The sequence below is a fragment of the Engystomops pustulosus genome, chromosome 8, assembly GCF_040894005.1.
Source record: "Engystomops pustulosus chromosome 8, aEngPut4.maternal, whole genome shotgun sequence".
Classification (NCBI taxonomy): domain Eukaryota; kingdom Metazoa; phylum Chordata; class Amphibia; order Anura; family Leptodactylidae; genus Engystomops; species Engystomops pustulosus.
This window is the reverse complement of record NC_092418.1, coordinates 38,953,264-38,978,404: the sequence shown is the minus strand read 5'-3', so window position 1 is coordinate 38,978,404 and position 25,141 is coordinate 38,953,264. Positions and strand designations below refer to the sequence as shown.

Below are 25,141 nucleotides of genomic sequence, written 5' to 3'. Positions count from 1 at the left end.
CGCCAGATTCTTGAATTGTGTCAGCCATTGTTCATGATTCTAGCAACCCCTACAAAGACCCAACAGAGTGGACCAACATTTTTTGGTGCACCATTAACATAAAGCGTGCAACACAATTCTGTCGGACGCTGCATGATAAATGTGTTGTACGATCCGTCTGAGCATTGGAACGCCGATTTCAGTGTAGAATTTTGTGTTGCGTTGGGTATAGTGCAGCCGCAACACAAACGAGTCGCGTGCGACATATGTGGGACTGACACTTCTTAAATACCTGTGCAAGCAGTTTACACATGAAAGAATGTGCAAAGTTGGACAGAAAACTGTGCACCGTCCTTAGTAAATGTGCCCCATACTGTGTATTTTTCCACCACGGTTCATCCTTATTGATGATGACACCTGCTATTACCTGACAAAGATATCTTACCTGTTATCTCATGTCCTCCAGATAACTTTGGAAAGTGTCCAGTGTAAGTTCCCGACAGCTTTAGTTCTTTTCTGCCCCAAATGGTTTTATGGTCAAGAGCAGCTGTTTTGGTTTTTTTTTCATAAAAAGTCCTCATTTCTATTAGAGCTGGAAGGTTCCTCAACTGGAAAATGAAGAACGTTTTATACAGTTAGTAAGTGCCAGATTACACAGGATTTACTCGTATCAGCTTTTTAGATTAAAGTTCATTGCTTTAAAGGGAACCTGTCAGCATAAACTGACCTAATAAACTTCTGTGTGTGTCTAGATTGGGTATAATATGTAATATTGTTTAAAATCACATAAGTCAGACGAATGGGACAACGCATTTCAAGAACACACCGTTCCCTTTGTCAGGTCCAGATACTGATATTGCTGGAGTATATGCATCTCCTATCTCCACTGGAAGATAGGAAAAGTTTGGTGTTTCACTTTAATAAACGCTAATGTGATTCGAAACAATAGTGCGTCTGAGCAGTGCATCAATACCAATGTCCTTTTATTCCAAGCCCTGTTATCTTTTAGTGCAGTGTACCTTCTTATTTTCATACTATAATAAACTGCTATCGGTTAGTTGTGAAGCAGCTCAATACCTTCGAGATAGTCTTCCTTTTATGGACCTGTGTAATGGCAGCATCCAGAGAATCTACTTTGAATTGAGATGTAAATTTGTTGTATAAAGAGAATTTAGCAATGAAGTTAATGACCTAAATTTACTAAAAACAGTGCAGTCTGCAGTTTTTCCTGTGTAGAGTGCAGGGGCGCCAGATTCATGATTTGTGGCACCTGTTCTTCATGAATCTAGTACCCCCCACCAATCTTTTTTTTTTTTTTTGGTGCACTTTTTAACATGGGACTAGCAACACACTTCTGTCGGACTTTGCATGATAAATGTGGCGCACGTTCCCACTGATCACCGGGACACCCCTTTCATTTAAGAAATTTGTGTCTTGTGAAGAATAGTGCAGCCGCCACACCAAATGGTTAAGTGCGGCACACATGTGCAAGCAGTTTGCACTGAAAAGAACATGAAAAGTCCACCAGAACGAGGCATTCTAAGGCAAGGAGAGCTTGACATCAGCGCTGAACTCTCTGCCTCCCTGACTTTATACAACCAATTTACATCTCACTTCAAACATTATTTTCGAGACAATGTCACTTTAGTGGGACATGAAAGAAACATAATGTGGAAAGTATTCTATTCCCATATGATAATATCACATTGTATGGGAATAAAACTTTTTATTAGTAGTTTCTGTTGATCCAGGGAGTTATTTTGACCGCAATATAAGTAAATATCGGAAATATCGGAAAGGAATTTTTCCCTGCTTTGGGCCACTTGGCATCAACCATGCAGGGTTGTTGCCTTCTGGATCAACGCAGTATAATGTATAGATTGGACTTTTTTTTTACTATGATACTGTGATAATAATAATCTTTATTTATAAAGCGCCATCAAATTCCGTAGCGCTTTACAATACTGATTATGGTTAATTTGGTCAATTTCTTCTGACAGGTTCTTTTTAATTTATAGGCTGATTAAAACGCTCCTGGTATAGAAGCATATGCATGGTAAGATCCCCTTAGGTTCTGGACTATCAGATATATTAGATTACCTACCTGTAGTAAAGAATGCTTGAATTGTAGAATGTTCAAACATGCGTTTTCAGTGAAATGGATCTTTGATGAGAAGTTCAATTCTTTTTCCTCAATACCGACATAAAGCTTTCCTTCTGCCTCATTTGATGTGTAGGCGACCTAAATAATAAGTGGAGGTTTTTGTATCAATACGTAAGTAAAAAATGGACTTCCATCCTTCACAATTTTTGTGAATTATCACGTCTATGCTGGATTAACCGGTAAAGAATAAGTACACATCGCTCCTTGATATAGGTCATATTCAGTGTTGCGCTAGTTGAGGAACCATCCCCATAAATACTATGAAATAAATACTTGGCAAGTAATACATGGGAAGTAATGTAGATATACATATAACGTCTCTGTCTATTACATTACCTTCATCAGATACGGATTGTCTATGGAAAGAGATATTTTCCATCAGGGTCAAAGTTTGTAAACCAAGCACACTGACATACTGTGTGTGCCTCCTCTGGCAGAATATGTTCTTCTTTTAGCTTTTTATGCCCACGTTTTAATTTTTTTTAAAAAGAATGCAATTTAGTCTGAGAGGCTCTGGGCTCCTCAGGCTCATTTGCATAATTGTTAAAGCCTTTTTTCTCCTACAAACAAGTTCATAACAAGCTAAAAGATGAGTGTATCCTGCCAGAGGGGGCACATACCTGCATGTAAGCGTGCTTGGTTTACAATTCTACATCCTGATGGTAGATGTCCATTAAGTGGAGAAGGTTGTAGTGTCACTACAATAGCGGCACTACCATAGTGGGTAGACTACACTGGCCGTACCAATGTGGCAGCGCTGCCATTGTACTGATATTATCTCTTCGTTCTCCACTTAACAGGCTCCTTATTGTGGATATCTCTTTCCATGGAGAATCTGTTTCTGATGAAGGTCATAGGTAAATAGACGGAAAAATAGACTGAAGCGTTATTTGTATTCTGGATTGCTTCCCATGTTCAAACACACAAATTAAATCAAAATAAAATAAAAGAAGATTACATGAATTCTAGTGCCAAGTATTTACTTCATTGTGGTGGTTTAATCCCTTTTTATTATTTCTATGTCATGTAAATCAATGTGCAAAGAGGCAGTGCTGGCTGACTATCAAACATAATGGGGCAAATTTACTTACCCGGCCCATTCGCGATCCAGCGGCGCGTTGTCTGCTCTGGATTCGGGTCCGGCTGGGAGTTAAGAAGGTAGTTCCTCCGCCGTCCACCAGGTGGCGCTGCTGCGCTGAAAATCATCTCAACGCGCCGGAATGCACCACCTCGGACCAGGTGAAGGTAAGCGCTCCCCAAGCGACATTTTTTCGGTTTTTAAATGCGGCGGTTTTTCCGAATACGTCGGGTTTTCGTTCGGCCACCCCCCCCCCGATTTCCGTCGCGCGCATGCCGGCGCCGGTGCGCCACAATCCGATCGCGTGCGCCACAATCCCGGGGAAATTCAGGTACAATCGGCGCAAATCGGAAATATTCGGGTAACACGACGGGAAAACGCGAATCGGGCCCTTAGTAAATGACCCCCAATGGATGCACCAGTAGTCATGGCCACACCTCTGGCGTTCCATGAGAAGCTTGTTTATATATAGATTTTTTTTTTTTAATATATAAAATAACATCACTTAGAAAAAGAAAAGGATTTCTTCCTCTACTACATCAGATGTCGCACTGTATTGTTTGGTAGAACCTTCAATTGTGTGAGAACTGAGCTGAATACATTGCTGAGCTGATTTCACACACATCATAATCAGTCTACAGAATATGTATAAAACCTTTGTTACTATCTTGCACTATGATCTACATTTACATTTACATCTTTAATGGCTTGTTTGCCAAATATGAAAATTCCAGGAAAATTAAAAACAACACTACAGTTGTCTATTCTACAGATATTGTTGATGCAAGTCTTTGGGGCTCATTTACTAAGGGTCTCGCTCGGCACTTTAGTCGAACTGTGCACCTTTTTCGGGGCTTTTTAAATGGCTTGCAAAGGTATTTAAGAAGTATGTGCGCTGGGATTGTATCGCACGTGACCCTTTTGTGGCGCAGCTGTACAGGACGTGCATCAGATGATCCGACTGATTCGGACTGAGCGCGGTATTTAACTTTTAAATTGTGTCGCATGCCCTATGTTTCATAGGGCTTCTACGATTCACCACAAAAAAGATGGTGAACTCGGATCTGAGCGGGGAAGCAACACATTAATATTTTCAGGTGCATGATCTTGCGATGCGATGATCTGATCATGCGATGATCTGATTTGCCGCAAGCTGCATTATAGACGGACAATGCACTTTCAGTGAACTCCGGTGACCCTGTAAGTAAATGTGCACCATTAGGTTGTGTACGTGTCTATGGCCAGGTGTGTATGCAGATCAGACCACATCAAGTCCCAATTCTTCAGAAATCAAATAGTTTGGCTTCCAGAAAGGGCTTAAATATTACCACTTATGTCATAATGTTTTCTGATTAAAAAGCCACATTACCCACAACACCGTAACCAATTTCTCATTGTGAAACCTAGTATTTCGCAATTCTCTGAACAGGTCTGCCCTGCCATAATCGTCTCTATATGACTGCCGATGTGTGTTGACATGCTGTAGAATATGACAAGTATGAAAGATTTTTTTCCATGTAAAAGGAGTACAAGCACCAGATTAGATTAACCAAAACAATATTCACTTTGATGATTTTTATTTAATATGCATCAAATTTTAAGTCTAAATGGTGCTTTCCAGTGTAGCACATAATATTACTACCGTGGTAGAGATGAGCAGACCTGACGTTTGCTCTTGGGTTCAGTGTGCGACCCAAACATATTGCTGGATCCAAATCGGCAAAATTGACGTTTTGAACTACTAGCCATGGCTATGATTGGCCAGGGGGACCAGCATCACCACTTTATAAAGCTCTGTTAATTGTTTTTGTATAAATTGGCCCAAATTTATCAAAATGCAGTTTGTACTATGTGCAGTTTGCCTCACTAATGAGCAGGGTGCAGCAGATTATTCAATACTCATGCACGGTTTTTATGAATCTGATGCCTTGGGAAGTGTTCACCACCCTTTCTTTTTGGTGCTACACAAACCTGTATAATAAATGGGGCAAATAGTCTGAATTGGCACTGGAACCCCCTTAGGTGCAGAAATTTGTGGCGTGGTGGACATAGTGCAGCCGCGACACAATACTGGCATAGACAATTTATAAATACATGTGCAAGCAGTTTGCACATTTTTTTTTTTAGTGCAAAGTCAGACAGAAAACTGGTGCAAACACTTTAATAAATGTGGCCCAAATAGTTTAATGACATGTTAAAGGATGGGAGGATTTTCCAAGTGCTGGCACATTGTGCAACAGAGCTTAAAGTTAACCCAACCCCGCTGGTCTCGAAAGATAAACTCTTAGCATATACACAGCACAAGCGCCAGCATTGGGCATACCCGGGCAAGTGCTGGGGCCCACATAAGGCTGTACATAAGGAATCCATGGGGGTGAGGAAGGCTGTATCTAATGAATCCATAAGGGGGGAGAGGCATATTATATAAAATAACCATGAGGCGGCTGTATACAAAATAGCTATGAGGGGACTGAATGATATGATAAACTAGGGAATATTTTGGGGAATAGGAGACTATTTTAGTTTCTGAATTTCTTACGCCTCCATGTGACTTCACTGCAAAGAGGCCCACTGAGGCTCTGTCGCCCAAGGGCCTATTGAAACCTGGAGCCGACCCTGCATATACAGCACACTACTGTAACTGGCACAGGCTATAGGTTGTGTGCCAGCATGTGGCCTCCCTGTCCCACACTGGCTCACTCTGTGGCTCTTCATGGCCAAACCACTCCTCCACCTCTTGTCCTGTTATGTTATGAGCTTCAGCTGATTACAAGGAAAGGAGAGAGGATGATAAAAGCCAAAAGAAGAGGAGAAATAAGTACTTTGCTCTGATAAGATATATTTTAGTTTCTTGTATTCTCTTCTTACTATTCATGAAGGTGAAATTTGCTTTAAAGTGAAAAACTAAAAGAAAAATTGTAATATTGAGAATGAATATGAAATATATTTCCAAAAGAAGTGATTTTTAAACTACAACAACAAAAGGTGTAGAGTATAAAACAGGTCCAATGGTGTATGTGTCCAACCCAAACGAGTTTTAATAAACATTGTTTGTACCCCCCCCCCTCACACACACACACTGCTCTAGGAATAGGCCTATAGGACCTGACATATGCAAGGTACTGTGCTGAAAAATACAAGCAATAAATATTTGCTGCACCCAAAGTGATAACCGAGGTCTCCAAGAAGGACCGGCAGCTGTGTAAGAGGCAGGATCAATCATCTCTGATTGTGTTTATGAAAACCTTGCACAGCCCTGTTCACACTTGGGTTTTATAGGGCTATACCTTTGGCAATGGGGGGTGGGTACAAAAATGTAATAGAGCTTATATGAGATCTTTGGGGGTGTTTTTAGTTGCACATTTTATCTGGCTTATATTGGCCTGTTTTATACACCACTTTTTGTTGTCATAGCATTGGGGACGGGGACTGATTTGGCAAGCTTTGTGCAGTGCTGCGTTACCTGTGTGCGCTATATCAATAACAGAATTATTATTATAGCTTGATTGGTATTTTCTGGGGTATGACACTCACAGAGCAAATAATGTTTTCTGTCTTTTGATAACAAAAATCTAAAAGAAATTACCGGTACTACATAATTGTGTCAGTGTATTGTCACTTTTCACTAAAGAGATACTGACCTCTGTGATGAAGGTGCTGGAGCTTGGGATGTAGGATCGCAGGGCTGGTACACTGTGTGCTGCTTTCACAATCAGTTCCTCACTAGATAGCAAAAAATAAACATCCAAATAATATTTTATATCAGATTATAACAAAATGGTATATCTATCACACCATGAAAATAAGGCAATATACAACAATGAAGGGAGCGCCAGATTCATGAAGAACATGCGCCACAATTCGTGAATCTGGTGCCCTCTGCACACTACACAGGGAAACTGCACTTAGTGTAGTTTGCACTGTTTTGATAAACGTGGACCTCTGAGAGAAATAGATAAAAGGATTTTTAGAGCTCCCCAAATACCCCAAAAGTAAAAATAGTGGGGCATTCAATCAGATTTCTCAAATTATTTAAAAATAATCCTATTTCCCAAATTGCTATATTTTGTGCACCAGGGCTGCTTGTACACCCAACCAGCACTGCCGCAAAATGATTGATGTAGAAATAAGACTTTGAGCCCTCGTTGACAGGTTTTTCCTTCAACTCTTTCCAGTTCAATGTAGTTTTGTCTTGCACTCCCAATTGCATGTACAGCACCAGGGTATTTAATGCTGATCTGTACAAAAATAACTTTGTGCACCTAGAAGCTTATTTGCATTTCTCAAAATTAATAGATCAAGAGGAAACAGGAACTCCATTCTATACAATGTTGTATTTACTTGTTGAGGGATGTGGAATCTGGAACATTTCCTTTAAATGTGCTAAAACTCTGTATTGTTTTATGTTATATCTAAATCATAGATATAGATAATGAAGCAACTTTGAAAACTGTAATTTTTCAATTCTCTTATTGTTACGTGTCCAAAGCAAAAGTCTTTAGGCCACATTTATCAAACTGCTTTCACATGTATTAAGTCTTTACGCCAGTTTTGTGTTGCCAGAGGTGATGATGCTGAGGGCTCATCCTCTATCCATTCTGTTTATCATTTTGAAAATGTCCCTAGTATACCAGTAACCTATGGATGAGTTTGTGTTTTGCTGTACCTTGGGGGCCTATTTTTATGGGTCATCCAGATGATCCTCTGGTGAGCCAGGCAAACCCTCAGTTGGAGGTCACTCAATTTTCTATATATAGCATTGTTACTAGTGATTGTAACAAGTGATAGTTATAATGTGCTGGCGAAATGTGTATATATACCCTATTGCATAGTGTGAAGTGTCGGAATATTCCAAAAAGGTACCCAAAACTAGTAAATCTTTACATAGAAGTGATGCAAATAGAACAGATAACATGGTGACCTCATTGGGTGCTGGAATCCCCAACCAAGCCTGCGGCTGCTCCATACCATATACAACTACATGTAAATATTGGAGGAGATTTATCAATTTTTTTCTATGCTAGAATTCTGGAGTTATTTGCACCTGAAATGCCTTGTGCCACATTTATAGGTGCGAAAAATGGGGTGTTGTCTGAAGAAAAGGGGGCATGATCCTGCATAATTCATCTAACTGAAAATACGACGTTGAAGTCCAAGTCTGCACTGGTGTATTAAACACCAATATTTCGTAAATATCCTCCATTGTGCTAGATAAGAGAGCTCAACTAAGCGCCTGTGATTTCTTAACAGCTGTTTGATTATGTAAGCCATGCCTGTGGAGCCTCATGCAGGCGGCCGTATTCTCGCCTGGGCCGTAACCAAGGTGTGCACACACCCATAAGGAGAGGTGTATGTATGAGGCCTAGAGTAAACTGTTAATGACCAGCAAACTTCCTTGAGATGCAGGAGATTGTGTATGTAAAACGGTGAAGAATGCTGCCTCTGTGATATCATGTACTGTATGTACACGTTCATTGAGAGATGTTCTGTAACCAGTAAACTAGTTGGCTCTAGAAACAAGCCTGATGTCACTTGTAAGAAAAGCTAACTTCCCCAAATCTAAACAACTGTTATAGTTTATGATCTATAAAGGAGACATTTATAGCACTGCAGACAATGCTCGGTATTATACATAATGATGTCAGGCTTGTTTGCAGCTGCTTGGCAATGAAAACCTAATTAAAGAAGTTCCCATCAGTTCTTATGCTGACCTTGTCGCCTTGGAACTGAGTAGTGAATGCTGCAACCAAAAAAAGCTTGTAAATGATGTATGCTTCAGACCCAATGGCCCCCCTGGACGGTAAAGTGTGTGTGATCCACTGCTTCACATGAGATGTTGCTCCAACCAGCCACAGTATCATCCTACATTTTACTTATTATCATATACCAGTCCTGACGCTCATACTTCATTTCCTAATCTGCTTTAATTTTTTGATATGTGACCTGCGCAGAGGTCATTGTGAGGGGAGGCAAAGTCGCTGACCATCATCCATAATAAATGGTGGATCCTACAGTATATATAAGTGACACCTTTCACTGTCATTCTATAATGATAATGGGAAGTAATCACTTTATACATAAAAAGAAAATTAATGCAGCACAACAATCAGGGCGTAGAATAACCAGTTATTTGGTGGCTGAACACTGAAAGGGGTCGGGCGCCATGTCCTCCGCACATGACATCCAAGAAATAGCAGCACACTAGAGTTGTGTGAAGTTGTATGAAGGTTTCGGCTCATGACAAACTTTTTTCAAGAACTACATAAACATTTCTAAACAATGAAGGGATTTTCCTTGCAATGTAACCATATTTAAAGTTGTACAATATAAATACTTTTGCAAACCTCACTCGACAGCCTTTGGACTTGATAACTAGGCAGCCATTAGAAAATAAAGACTGGTCTCTTGACCAGTAACAGACTATACAAAGTTCCGGCCATCATGGCTGTAGCCATTATTAAACTATCACAACATGATGGAGCACCTACTACTAAACGTAGTTTTCATATTAATGACCTTTCCTTAGGATAGCTCATCAATGTTAGATTGCTAGAGATTCAATAACTGGCATCAGAAAGTATTTTGGAAAATCTACAACTTTTCATTATGCAAACAATATCGAAGTGGAAAACCCTTTAAAAAAAATGTGTTAAAGGGTGTATATTATGGTACCCAAAATGTAATGTATGCAACATACCAGTAAAGTTGCAACTCTATGGGGCAGATTTACTTACCCGGCCCGTTCGCGATCCAGCGGCGCGTTCTTTGCCCTGGATTCGGGTCCGGCCGGGATTCATCAAGGTAGTTCCTCCGATGTCCACAGGTGGCGCTGCTGCGCTGAAGTTCCCTGAAATGCACTGAAGTTCACGATCCTATCCTGGATGAAGGTGAGTGCAAGCTCCGCGACACAATTTCCTTTTTTAAATGCGGCGGTTTTTCCAAATCTGTTGGGTTTCCGTTCGGCCACGCCCCCGATTTCCGTCGCGTGCATGCCGGTGCCGATGCGCCACAATCCGATCGCGTGCGCCAAAATCCCGGGGCAATTCAGGTACAATCGCCGCAAATCGGAAATATTCGGGTAACACGTCAGGAAAACGTGAATCGGGCCCTTAGTAAATGACCCCCTATATGTACCATGGAGTTGAACCTTTATATGATCTGCATAAATGATGAGATATGTACCAAAGGACTTACACCTGCCGCTATTAGAATGTACTCTTTTTGCACTATTGTATTTCAGTCAATGGGGGAGATTTATCAGAAGAGGTAAAACTGTTCCAGTTGCCCATGGAAACCAATCGGAGCTCAAACTTAATTTTATGAACAGCTGTAGGAAAATGAAAGCTGAGCTCTGATTGGTGGAAATGGGCAACTGGAAGAGTTCTACTCTGAGACATGAAGAGAAGAACAAGCATATAAAATAATTAACATTGTGTGAGATTTGTACATTTTGTAAACAATTACCAAGAAAATAAGAAGAGCCAGAATACAGGAGCCGATAGATTCTAGAGAAATGTGTATGGGGAAGCTGATACTTAACATACAAGATGTAAAGGAAGTGAACGGTTTTATGAAGTTCTTCTTAGATTCTTTATAACTTCAGATGTTGGTGTGAAAGAGACTTAGTCTCTTTTTTTTATACTCATTTTTCTATATTAAGATATTACTACAGAAAAAGCTTATGTTGTATTCAAATTTGCTGTGTCTGTATATGTAGTATACAGAAAGAAGCAGAAGACCAACCAAGACAAAAGTAACCGACCCACTCAGTGATGAGATGTTCAGACTCAACACAGGGCACAGAGCCGGAAGCTGATGTTTCTGTGCTCTTCCTCTAGATTGACACTGCAAGACCTGATACAAAGGAAATGAATATGACCTCAGCTCCAATAACTGCACCACTACCCACTGACCACTACACATATGTAATTGGTGTCACAGAGTGACCATCCACTACCAAAAAGCATACAGCCCTCAGCTTCCAACACCTTGCATTGGGTTAGGCCAGACCCGCTTATCGGTGCAATGTTTGCCCCCATGATCAGATATAATTTGCCCATCCTAAGGATATGTCATCAATAAACATACTTGGCAAACCCTTTAAGTTCCTCCAGAAACTGATTTGCATTCTGTGTGTCACATTTATTATATTAAGACACTTATCCTGACTTGTCAAGCAAGGGGTAGGTGTCATGGTGTACTGAAAGGGCAATGATAGACTAATATGTGCAGCAAAGTTGTATAAGAATTATAGTGAAAATCTGGAGAAAAGTAAACTGAAAGGTCTAAAGCACCATGTTTATCATCCAACACCAGTTTCTTTTAATACATTTTAAGACAGTCTTATCTACTGTACCTTTCTACATTATACATTTCTTTGTGTATGGGGTATTATTTAAAGCAGCAGAGATTTTGGTCCATATTGACATGATGGCATCACACAGTTGCCGCAGATTTGTCGGCTGCACATCCATGATGCGAATCTCCCGTTCCACCACATCCCAAAGATGCTCTATTGGATTGAGATCTGGTGACTGTGGAGGCCATTTGAGTACAGTGAACTCATTGTCATGTTCAAGAAACCATTCTGAGATGATTCCAGCTTTATGACATGGCGCATTATCCTGCTGAAAGTAGCCATCAGATGTTGGGTACATTGTGGTCATAAAGGGATGGACATGGTCAGCAACAATACTCAGGTAGGCTGTGGCGTTGCAACGATGCTCAATTGGTACCAAGGGGCCCAAAGAGTGCCAAGAAAATATTCCCCACACCATGACACCACCACCACCAGCCTGAACCGTTGATACAAGGCAGGATGGATCCATGCTTTCATGTTGTTGACGCCAAATTCTGACTCTACCATCGGAATGTCGCAGCAGAAATCGAGAGTCATCAGAACAGGCAACGTTTTTCCAATCTTCTACTGTCTAATTTCGATGAGCTTGTGCAAATTGTAGCCTCAGTTTCCTGTTCTTAGCTGAAAGGAGTGGCACCTGGTGTGGTCTTCTGCTGCTGTAGCCCATCTGCCTCAAAGTTCGACGTACTGTGCCTTCAGAGATGCTCTTCTGCCTTGGTTGTAACGGGTGGTGATTTGAGTCACTGTTGCCTTTCTATCAGCTCGAACCAGTCTGCCCATTCTCCTCTGACCTCTGGCATCAACAAGGCATTTCTGCCCACAGAACTGCTGCTCACTGGATGTTATTTCTTTTTCGGACCATTCTCTGTAAACCCTAGAGATGGTTGTGCGTGAAAATCCCAGTAGATCAGCAGTTTCTGAAATACTCAGACCAGCCCTTCTGGCACCAACAACCATGCCACGTTCAAAGGCACTCAAATCACCTTTCTTCCCCATACTGTTGCTCGGTTTGAACTGCAGGAGATTGTCTTGACCATGTCTACATGCCTAAATGCACTGAGTTGCCGCCATGTGATTGGCTGATTAGAAATTAAGTGTTAACAAGCAGTTGGACAGGTGTACCTAATAAAGTGGCCGGTGAGTGTATATGCACTATATAGCTTTGCTTAAAACTAGTTTTAATAATCTTGGGTACCTTTACTTTATGTGTCCAGTTGTCACATGTGAAGGAATTTTTTTGGAATCCAATTTTTGATATATGTATTTGTGAAGATTTTAATTAAGTTATAATAAAGAATATTGTGAAAAACGTTGTGATAATTATAACACCTTTTTTTCTATGGTGAATATATCCATGATAGGAGTTCACATTGGTTACTAATAAAGGGGGTCCTTGGGGGCGTGGCCTGACCAGGGATGTGATCGGACGCTCGCTGAGGGAGCTCCGGTGACTTACCACATAATATCCTGAGTCCTGGCGTCACCGGTGAGCGAATCCCCGCGAACAGCTGCCCCATCACACCCGGTACCCGGCGGGAGACATCAGATGCCGGCACCGACTGCCGCAACTCGCGGCAAAGGAGAGAAGGGTAAGCAGCCGGAGCGTGCGGCCAAAATGGCGCCGACGCGCAAAAGTAAGCAGAGGGAGAGGAGCGAGGCGGCCGCAGCGCGGCTCAGCCAGTTCGCCCACACCTCCCCCCGGGCATCCCCAAATGAAAGCTTGGCCCCTGTCAGCCCCAGCGCTGATACACCAGATAAGGCAGCAGCAGCAGTAGCCCCTCCAAGCCCCAGTGTGTCACCCACCTCAGAGCCTCCCCAGGGGATCCACACTCCACATAAAGTGCCTGCTCATGATAAGAGCAGCTGCAACCCCACACAGTCTGCAGCAGCAGGAGAGGGCAGCAGCAGAGCCCACACTACAAGATGTCCTATCTGCTGTGGCTCTGTGTAACTCCAACCTTGATCTGCACATGGGGGGTCTTAAAGAAGAGCTCACACGCATGAGGCATGATATGTATAAGATTAATGAAAGAGTGAAGGAGATGGAGGGAAGGATTAGCACTGTGGAGGATGCTGTTCCACCTATGCAAAGAGATATAAGAAGATGTAACCAGGATGTTCGTGCACTATTTGACAAAACGGACGACCTGGAGAACAGGCTTAGAAGAAATAACGTCCGTCTGGTGGGGGTCCCAGAGAAAGCGGAGGGGAGAGATGCAGTGACTTTCTTTGAGCAGTGGCTAACTTCCACCTTTGGGCGAGACCAGCTAACACCAATGTTTGCCATTGAAAGAGCCCACAGGGTCCCGACTCGACCTCTGCCAGCAGGAGCGGCCCCCAGACCCATATTGATAAAGCTTCTTCACTTCAGGGACCGTGATTTGATATTACGCCACGCGAGAAATAAACCAGATATCAAAATTGAGGGCCACAGGGTCTCCTTCTACCCGGACTTTTCTTCTACTATTCAGAAACGGAGAGCCCTCTTCATTTACGTGAAAAGGAGACTGCGCTCGGCGCAGGTACCATATGCCATGCGAGACCCACTTCTTCGACCAGCCGAGAGAGGCCATGAACTGGCTTTATGTCAATGAAGGCCGCATCCGGCGACCAGAAAGGAATTAACCCTGGGAAAAGCTGGAGTGTGTTTAATATTCTCCTCTCACAGGGGGGATGGGAGCTACCTACTCAGTTGCCGCAGTTAAGGTTCATGGAGTTGAGTTGTTTTGATGCCAGGACTACACGTCTACTGTTATGTGCACCGGAGTAATCTACCTCGGATGATTCCTTGCTCACCAACAGGAACTTTCACAACTACAAGGATCAGGATATTGACTACCCCGGCGTCCGAAGTTGGAAAGGATGTCGTATGAGTGGTATATGTTGTTTCTATGTTTGTCTTTGTTGGGAATGGGTAAGGGGGGTTGTTGTACCGGTACAATTCTAGCTAACTGTAAGGTCCATATGACTGCATCACGACTTAAGGAATCACACATGCAACTGTCAATATATATAACCCTAGCAAGATATGGCGGATACATTTAATGTCATTGCATGGAATGTGAGGGGTATGGGAGACGCAAACAAGCGATGCGCCGTGTCTCAGCTACTCAAAAAATACCAACCGGCAATTGTATGCCTGTCAGAGACACACTATACAGCTGACACTGTGGGAAAGTTCGGCCGGTCATGGGTAGGGCAGCAATTTCACTCTACATTCTCCACTCATGCAAGGGGAGTTAGTGTGCTCGTCCACAGGGCTATACCATTTCAGTGCTCTAGACAAGTTATTGATTCAGAGAGCAGGTATGTGTGTCTGTTCTGCACTATCAGGGAATATCCCATACTTCTGGTAGCTATATACATACCCCACCGTACACGGCAGATGTACTAAAACAAATTTTACGTCTGGCTGCCAACTCACCCACATACTCAATCCTAATAGTAGGGGATTTCAATAACTACCTGAACCCGTACCTAGATAAATTCCATCAGGGCACCATTGCCGAAACCACGCCTCACACTTCGCTGGCCAGGGTGTTGGGGGAGGTGGGGCTGTTGGACATCTGGAGATACCGTAACCCTACTATGAGATCATACTCATGCTATTCGGCCTCTTATCGTAGCCTGTCTAGAATCGACCTGGCAATAGGCTCCGAACATATGATGACCAAGGTAAAGGACGTAGAATATCTGGCCCGCAGTATTTCGGACCATGCACCACTGAGAGTGGAATTAGACTTTGGAGCACGTGATAGAGAGAGGCCAATATGGAAAGTCAATCCATTTTGGTTAGAATTGGTAGGATGTGAGTTGGAGGCGGATCTACAAAGGTTCTTAGAATACAACGAAGGGTCAGTCCCACTCCTTGCATTATGGAACGCCATTAAAGGCGAAGCAAGGGGCTTACTATTCGCCCGCATCTCCAGGTATAAAACCAAATCCAGGGAACTGCTGGTGGAACTGGAAAAGCGCGTAATTGCGACAGAAGGAGAATTTATAGAGTGCCCGGATGACAGCTCCAAAACTAATTGGGAAGAGGCCCAAGCTTTATATAAGGACCATATATTGGAAAGGGCGTCCTATAAGAGGTTCTTTTTGAAACAACAATACTTTGCAGAAGGGGAGGCCGCAGGGCATCTACTTGCCACAGTGGTGAGAAGTCAAATGAGTAGTTCCCATATCCAAAGTCTGTACTCCATAGAGGGACAAGAGATAACAGATGATGCGGGTATCCTTAAAATACTGAGAGAATTCTATGGACATCTGTACAAAACTAAATTAGAGAGATCCCCTGACAGGATAAAGGAATTCCTGGAAAACATTAATATACCAGTCCTAACGGAGCAGGCCAGGGAAAAACTGGAGGTCCCAATTACGCTAGCAGAACTAGAGGAGGCAGTGAAGGCTCTCCCAAATGATAAAGCCCCGGGGATGGACGGGCTGCCAGGGGAATTCTTTAAGAAGTACCAGGAATTCCTGTTACCACATTTGTTGGCGGTGCTTGAAAAGGCAACGGAAGAGGGTAAGCTACCTACGTCAATGCGGGAGGCCATAGTGGTAGTGTTGCCAAAACCGGGCAAAGACCCGAAGTACCCCGAGTCTTATAGGCCAATCTCACTTCTCCCAATAGACATTAAAATACTTGCTAAAGTCTTGGCAAATCGCCTATCGGAGGTGGTGCAGAGTCTGGTGCACCCGGACCAGTCCGGTTTTATGCCCAATAGATCTACTGCTACCAACATACGTAGACTATTCACTGCAGTGCAGATCTCCTCCCAGGACACCGGCTCAAGGGCGGTCATCTCTCTCGACGCTGCCAAAGCCTTTGACAGCGTCGAGTGGGAATTTTTGTGGGCGGTATTGGGCAGAATGGGTTTTGGGCCCAAATTCGTTAAGCTCACTAAGCTTTTATATGCGGAACCTAGGGCACGTGTCAGAGCAAACGGAAGGCTATCAGACAGCTTTGTATTGGAAAGGGGGACAAGACAGGGCTGCTCACTATCCCCCCTCCTCTTTGCACTGGCCATAGAGCCATTAGCTTGCCAGATCAGAGACGCCCCAAACATAGTGGGATTTAAATGCGGTAACACGGAGGAACGGGTTGCACTTTACGCAGACGACCTTCTGCTATTTCTAGCGGATGTATATAATTCACTGCACCCAGTGATGCAGATCATCACGGAGTACGGCAGCCACTCTGGTCTCAAAATTAATTGGGACAAGTCAGTCCTACTCCCGGTGGATGGGCTGGACCCTGAAATACCGCTTGACTCTCTTTCTCTTAAAATAGTTAGGGAGTTTAAATACTTGGGGGTGGTGGTGTCCAGCAGGCCACAGGAATATGTGCAGAACAATCTGATACCACTACTGGACAGGTTCCAGGTTAAAGTGAACACCTGGTGTAAGCTACCATTAACGGAAGTAGGCAGATGTAATTTAATCAAAATGGTTTTAATGCCACAGCTCCTCTATATTATCCACAATTCCCCAGTATGGATACCTAGGAAACACTTTTACAAAGTTGACACAATATTTAGGGGACTAATTTGGAAAAAAGGGCACCCCAGAATTAAACTGGAATCCCTTCAGAGAGGAAAAGAGGATGGAGGACTCGCGGTACCAAATCCTTGGGTATACTTTATTGCAGCACAGCTACAACACTTTCGGGGATGGGGCACAAGAGAGGAACATGGAGTGGGGGGACGAATAGTTGCGGAGGACTCACCATGGGACATACCCATACACGTTTTTGAAGCAGGAAGAGGGGAGAGATTGAGACCAGTATACCCCACATTGGCGTTGCAATATAAGGTGTGGGATAGAGGGAAGAGCATGCTGGGATTGACAGGAGTGAGTGGTCACACACCCATTTGGCACAATACAACATTTGGGGAGTTTTTAAAGATGGAAGAACCCCAATTTTGGTCCAGCAAAGGCATTGTGTCCATGAAAGAGATCCAGACTAATGGGGAATTAAAAAGCTTTGAAACCATTAAGGAGACATATCAACTGCCAAACACGGCCTTTTTTAGGTATTTACAGTTAAGACATGCATATGAGTCCCAGAAGCAGTCTTTAGACATGACATTGCAAAGATTGGGAGTGCTGGAATCACTACTGCTATCTGGCTCCTCTAAGGGGCTCATTTCAATGCTATATGGGGCACTGCAAGACAAGTTCCTTCAAGGCGTTACATTTCCTAGCAGATCCAAATGGGAGACGGATATAGGGCCACTCACAGACACTCAATGGGACACTATCCTTTCCCTAACACCAGTGCTCTCTCTCAGCGAAAGTAGGAGATTCTCACAACTTTTATTGCTACACAGGGCCTACAAAACGCCTGCTCTGCTGGCCAAAATAGGGGCCAGGTCGGACTCTAACTGCCCAAAATGCAACATGCCTGAGGCAAACTTAATACATATGTTCTGGGAATGTATACAATTGGGTGGATATTGGAAAAAAGTACTGGACCTTATCTTCAAGATATACTCCATACGATTAGAGGTATCCCCACGGATCTGCTTGTTGGGTCTGCTGGAGGATGATATGACAATCACACCGGACATCATAGGTATGTCCCGCATATTGTATCAGGCGCGTAAATTGATAGCGTCCAAATGGATCCAACCGCTTCCCCCCACTATTAAGGAGCTGAAGGAACGGCTCAATGAAGTAATTAGGCTGGAAAAGGGAGTGTACAAAAAAAGAAAGGCCATGAAAAAGTTTGACGCCGTGTGGGGACCATGGATTGCTACACCAGGTCTCCCCTCTAGGTTCTTGATAAGTCCCCTCTCCTCTTGAGACGCCCTAATATGACTGTGTGTAGCTATATAAATAGTCTTTGTTTTGTCTTGTGGCGGAATGAGTGATGCATGTATGAGGTAATCAAGATGATAACCTGCAATCCATGAAGACGGATATACAAGAATATGAACACTTACCTCCGTGACGGAGGGTCAAGTTATGGACTCTTACGGAATTGTATCGGGGTTTGGGCTGGGGGGGGGGTTAGGGGGGGATAGTGTGTTGGGAATTGTCATCATTGTTGTAAATGGAAAAAGGTGTTGGAGATGTTTCAATAAAAAAGATTTGATTTAAAAAAAATAAAGGGGGTCCTTATGAGATATGATCCAGCCCATGATATGGTGCTTTAGGATTGTTTTGTTACTCTTAATTTTTATAGTAGATTTCTTCTAAATCATAACCTTAAAAATTATAAAATTCTAGTGTTTAAATCCTTATGTACTAAAACTATATCTGGATTAAAACCCTGTAGGTTGATAGGAATAGTCAATGAGAGGTCGAAACATTGATTGTCTGCAAATCTTTCCAGAGGTTATTTACCAAAGTAAGTAGTAGAGAAAGATACAAATCTAACCAGTCTCCTTACTACTACCTCACTGTACTATGACTGTACTATTTGTGGAGCAGTGTGACTGATACATGTTACCCAGAAAGGAGTGAATGTACTGACCTCTGCTGCTTGGATATGACATTAGCAGAGAAGGAAACGTTGCTGCCCTTATCGCAGTTAAACATCAAAGCTCCACCAGCTTCGGCACTGGTTAATACCGCTTGCATCAGCACCTGAGAAAAGAGACATGTATAGTGTGTGATATATAAGAGCACATATAAGAACATAAGGTCATATCTAGCAGTCATTCAATTACCTGCATTGAGTTTGGTATTGACCAGGAAAGCAGCATCGGCATTGAATGTTTCACTCCAGCAGCAATGCCAAAATTATGGCTTACATCCATAAAGGATTTTAAATCGATCCTTAGTTTCTTCTTGTCAGATTCCAAGTCCAATGTGCCATTTATTTTATCTCCTGTCAAAGTTGACAAAAAAACTGTTAACAAAAAAAAAACACTTGTACCCATGCATGGTGCTGACGTTTTTCAACATTTCTAACTTTGAGGGGTTTCATTTTCTTAAAGTTAAGGCCCCATTCACACGTTGCGTTTAAGTTGCGTTTACAGTGCGTTTTGAAAAGCACTTCAGCAAGTGAGAAGAGGGAATTTGCCTAATTACATTACATTTCACATTATGGGGCATATTTATCATAGGCCACCGCTCGTGCGTCCACCTCTTGATGTATCAGGGCAGGTAGCTGCGCACCGCTTATTCTACGCCAGGCACCGTCTGGAAAAGTAGCCGGCAGCAGCGAGTGCGCTCCCCTTCCATGTCCCACTGACGTGGCGCATTGATCCTGATAAATATGCCCCTATATTTTTATATCAATATGCAAATCGGGCTGTAAGTGCACCATTTAACATGTTCAGCATTGTTCCTGGTTTGCTTGCAGGCAGATATGATGTATATACCGTACATAGTGGTAGACTAAACAGACACTAATTGACCCCTGTTGAGAGGGGAACTGGACCAGATTGATTGCATAAATTAATCTGATGAGAGGTGGAATCCATGTATCACAGATATTATATTACTGACTAGCATAGAAAGCAGATGAAGACACGCAAGCACCAAGTCCTGGTGATCGTTTTGGCTGGGCTAGTGTTATTGACAGGGATACATTATGTGCATCAGTGGCATCTATCTTTACATTAGTCCTCAATATGTATGTGGAGGGTGTAGAACTAGCCCATTGCATCCTCTGGTACTCTGGTGGAGCAGCCTCAACCTAGTAGTGTTAATAATTGCCAGTAAGGGACCCCACAATATGCATTTTGGTGCCCCCACCTCTATGTACTTCCATGCAAGCAGCAATGGCACTTCATTCATTCATTCATTCATTCATATATGTATGAATGTCACAAAGGTGTCACAATATGGGACAATATACTAGTGGTGGTTTATTAGGCCAAATTCTGATGACCGGTTTCTTTAACTTAGGCAATGGTTCACTAATTTGTAATCAAACACTCCTTTTTCAGTTCTTGATATTCTTCTATGAACCTACACACCTTCTTTTCCCAATATTCCTGTCACATGGATCACTTTTGGAAATCCATATTTTAGAAAAGAGTCCATGTTGTGGGCACTTTTGAAGAGGATCTTGTTGTTCTTTCCTGCGGACAGTGATGACACAGTGCACATGAAGGCGCTCTGCGTTGTTGTGGCCTCCATAGTCACTTCTTGCTTGCCGTTCATTGCTAGTATGTCCAGTGAGCTCTAAAGAGAGATCAGGCATTTTGTTGGTTTCACAATGATGCCTCATAAAATAAATCAAACAATGGAGAAATATTTTTAGTAGAGATAAGCGAACCCGACGTTCCACGGCTATGATTGGCCATGTAAGTTGAGTCATTTGTGGCAGGATCATGGCACCAGATCAGGGTGCGGTGAGCACAATGTGTTTCACCACACCACGATTTAGCTGAGTGCCCTCCGCCCATGTATAATATGGGACCTGTCCTATATAATGCCTGATTATGGTGTCGGCCTCTGGACTCTCAATGGAGAGGGGAGGCATAAAGAGCACTCACCCTCCTTCTTGTCTGCGGTCGTGAGCTCATCCGGATTACGTCCTGGGCGAGCACATGGCCGTGTGCAAAAGAGGGCTAAACTTGGTGAGAATAGAGCCTTACACATTTTTACTTTCTATGATCAAATCTGGAAGTGGAGATGGTGGCATTAAAATCTGGAATCAAGAAATCAGGGTAGTAATCATGTTAAAAACTTGATTTAGTAAGTATCTGTTTGGCCAACAACCAAATAACTTATCCTAGGCAATCCCTTTAAGGTTTCTTTGATGATCTAATAAAAACCCTCTTTGCACTTCAATATACTTTACCAGAATAGAAGCAGAAATTCCTTGGCGCAGTAACCAAGGCAAGTTGTGCTGGACGCTTGTGGTCAGATTGCAGGTTGTCTCATTACTCCGTATTCTCACCGTGGTATTGACAAAGTGAGGTCCATAGTAAGTGGCCAGGCTCATATTTCTATTTTCCTGGAGTTCTATATCAGCCTAAGAATAAAAGAAACATATCCTTTCTTATACACCATACTGAGAACATTATTAAATAATAACTTTATTAAAATGATAGGTCCACTGACATGATGGATATAATTCATAATTCAAGAAGGATAGATTATGGGAATTTCCATACGTTCCTTGTAGACTGCATACTTCTGAGAAATTGAGCTTGATGATGCCTGTTAACTGAAGTATGACGAGTCTTAGGAAATTTGGGGAAATTCTAAATCCTGAGGCTGAGGGCAGGGTACATTTCCAGTACATAAAAATGTAATGTCAACATAAAGGAGTTGCAGGAATATTTTGGGAAATCTCAAGTGTTCTAGAGTCACAATGATGACAAAATCAGTTTTAAACATCGACTGACTAAAATTCTTGCCCATTCTTCCTTGGAAAACAGCTGGAGCTCAGTGAGGTTAGATGAAGCGTTTGTGAACAGCAGTTTTCAGCTCTTCCCACAGATTCTCGACTGGATTCTGGTCTGGACTGTAACTTGGTCATTCACCTGGATACGTTTATTTGTGAACCTTCCATTGTAGATTTTGCTTTGTTTGGGATCATTGTCTTGTTGGAAGATAAATCTCTGTCCAAGTCTCAGGTCTTTTGCAGACTCCAACCTTTTTTCTTCCAGAATTGTCCAGTATTTGGCTTCACTCATTTTTCCTTCAATTTTAACCATCTTCCTTGTCCCTGCTGAAGAAAAACCCAGACCATAAAGCTGCCACCACCATGTGTGGCAGAGGGGATGTTGTTTGGCATTGACCAAAAAGTTCATTTTTCGTTTCATCTGACCAGAGCACCTTCTTCCACATGTGTGGTGTCTCCCAGGTGGCTTGTGGCAAACTTTAAATGAGACTTTTTATGGATATCTTAGAGAAATGGCTGTCTTTTGATAAAGGCCAGATATGTGCAGTGTATGACTGATTGTTGACCTATGGACACTCTCTCCCACCTCAGCTGTAGATATCTGTAGATCATTCAGAGGGATCACGGGCCTCTTGGATGCATCTCTGATCAGTCATCTCCTTGTTTGAGAAGAAAGTTTAGAGGGATGGCCGGTTCTTGGTAGATTTGCAGTGGTCTGATCGGAGCCTGGTCAAAGGAGAGGGTAGGCAATCGCCTCTTTAATATACACATATCGCTGGTTGCTGTGCACAGCCAGCGCCCATTATTGCTTTGGTGCCGGCAGCCTCCTAGGTTATTCAGTGAGAAGAGGCCGGCGACTTGGGATAGACCATGTGGTTAGTATTAGTATTAATTATTTTTTGGGATATGGCTATATACTACAGTGAGGCAGGATGGCTATATACTACAGGGGGGACAGGCTGACTATATACTACAGAAGGGCAGGCCCTACTTTGCAGTTTATTTATTTATTTTTTTAAATTTGATGTAAATTTTATTTTACTTCACAATTGTGCCCCACTTGTTGTTGATTATTCACCAAAAATTACAATGTTATATCTTTGTGTTTGAAGCCTGAAATGTGCCAAAAGGTAGAAAAGGTCAAGGGGGCCGAATGCTTTCTCAAGGCACTGTATAACTGCTTCATGACATTAATATAAGTGGCATGGGTCCCGAAGATAATGAAGATACTATAGCAAGTGCTATGGGTCCACTAATAAGATGGAACGGACTACAGTGCTACTGTGACAGAATAGTCACAGAAATATATAGGCAGAAGTATACAATAGGTACGGAAAGTATTCAGACCCTTTTTATTTCATTGCTATCAATTTATTTTGTTCATTAATGTACACTCTGCCCCCATCTGTACAGAAAAATGTAGAGGTTTTTGCTAATTTATTGAACAAGAAAAAATACAACCAGTCATCACTACAACTGAAAAAAAAAAAAAACCATGATGCTGCCACCACCACATGTTACTGCTGGGATTGTATTTGGCAGGTGATGATCAGCGCCTGCTTTTCTCCACACATTTTGCACGTTCCATGACGTAATGTGCAGTGCGTAGCTGTTAATGATGTATGAAAAGGGCCTGAGCCCTCGCTTATGGGACTGAGCCCTCGTTATAGAGACATGGGGTTTGCTGTATATTGCAGCAAACATCCAACACTATCACCTGTGATTGGTGAAGTCCAGTGGTGCCTGGGCCGCCATTTTGTCTTTAATAATCGCTCCCTGTAACGTCATCAGGGAGCGGCGATCAGTTGCCATGACAGCCTCTGGTCTTTGTTAGATCCAAGTCTGTATGGTTTCTGCAGATTCTCTGCCAGTGGCATATTGTAATGAATCATGTGTAAATATGCCATATAATACAATACAGTAGTATTGCAGTATATGGTAGAAAGAATCCGTATCTAGGAATAAAGTAGCCCCTTTCCCTAAACTGATATAAAATAAACCCCATAACGGAAAATAGCGCCCAAATATCCCAAACGCCACTTTTACGTCAAGTTTATTCCAACTTTTCACCAATTCAGCACATTTGGAATTTTGGAGCTTCCCAGTACATGGCATAGAGAAATAAATAACGTCACTGAGAAGTAAAATTTGTTATGCGGAAGATAAGCCCTCACACAGCTCTGTACATGTAGAAATGAAAAATATATAGGTTTTTGAAAGTGGGGAGTAAAAAATGAACCAAAAAAGGATGTGATGCAAAGGGGTTAATGAGCAAATAAAGAACTTTCCTGATCTTACCAATTGGCTGCAATTTAAACAAAATGAGAAAATTTTAAAGGGGTCTGAATACTTTCCTTACCCACTGTATATATCTAAACTGTACTAGAAATCAAGCAAAGGCGTTCTGCCTTTGCCTTCTTGTTCCCCAGAATGATATTAGTTTTAGGAAGCAGTTAGATATCAATATACATTTTTTTTATTCAACATATAAATAAGATTCTAATGTAATTGCCATCTTTTCTGATATCCTTATCCTTTTTTAGATCTTTTAATCATGACCCTTTTTTTTTTTTTCAATTTTGTAGTTTTGGTAAGAATTTTTTTTTTGTAAATTCAGCCTGATCATTTAATCTACATGTTTTTTAGTATGTATGTTCTAGAAATGAACGATCCCGCGTGGCCTGGAAATATTGCTGGAGTGGCGGCTATGCAGCCAATTGAGCAAATTGATGCCCCTTGCTACTAGACATGGCTGTGATTGGTCAGGGGCTGCACGGACACCAATTCGGCAATATGTCTCTCTTCTATTACCTTTATCCCTCATCTATATTGCTGGTTTATATATACTGAAAAATTGAGAGAGTAGGATAATGATAAAAGTATTGTTATAATGAGAGTAGAGTTGCCACAAAACCAAAATTTGAACCATATTTTTACATTTTTAATTTTAAAGGAACACAAGAAAAAAGCCAACATGCAATGACAATGTAGACCAGTGATGGCTAACCTATGACACGCGTGTCAGTGCTGACACACGTAGCCATTTTCACTGACACGCGGCTGCCTGAGAGTTAAGTTTCATCCTACATGATCAGGTGCAGTAGCCGGGAGGCTGAGAGATTGCACTGAGCTCCCAGCACTCCCCCCTACTCCTCCTCCTTCCCCGGGCCGGCCACTCCCCATGTGTGAGCTGTGCCTAGTGTCTCCAGTCAGCACAGGTATCAGCACAGGGCACAGCAGGAGAGGTGA

The 25,141-nt window shown here is 42.4% G+C and overlaps 1 protein-coding gene across 2 annotated transcripts in view; it reads right to left on the bottom strand.

Moving 5' to 3' along the window:
- LOC140075161 (uncharacterized) overlaps positions 1–25,141 on the bottom strand; it is a 167,907-nt gene that overhangs the window by 31,643 nt on the left and 111,123 nt on the right. For both annotated transcript variants that reach the window (XM_072120705.1, XM_072120707.1), the window contains exons 49-55: positions 21,344–21,517; positions 20,514–20,721; positions 19,257–19,417; positions 19,061–19,173; positions 6,863–6,944; positions 2,084–2,221; positions 425–587 (exon numbers count right to left, since the gene is read on the bottom strand). In XM_072120705.1, the coding sequence (XP_071976806.1) occupies positions 425–587; positions 2,084–2,221; positions 6,863–6,944; positions 19,061–19,173; positions 19,257–19,417; positions 20,514–20,721; positions 21,344–21,517 (1,039 nt within the window). The remainder of the gene's footprint in view (positions 1–424; positions 588–2,083; positions 2,222–6,862; positions 6,945–19,060; positions 19,174–19,256; positions 19,418–20,513; positions 20,722–21,343; positions 21,518–25,141) is intronic.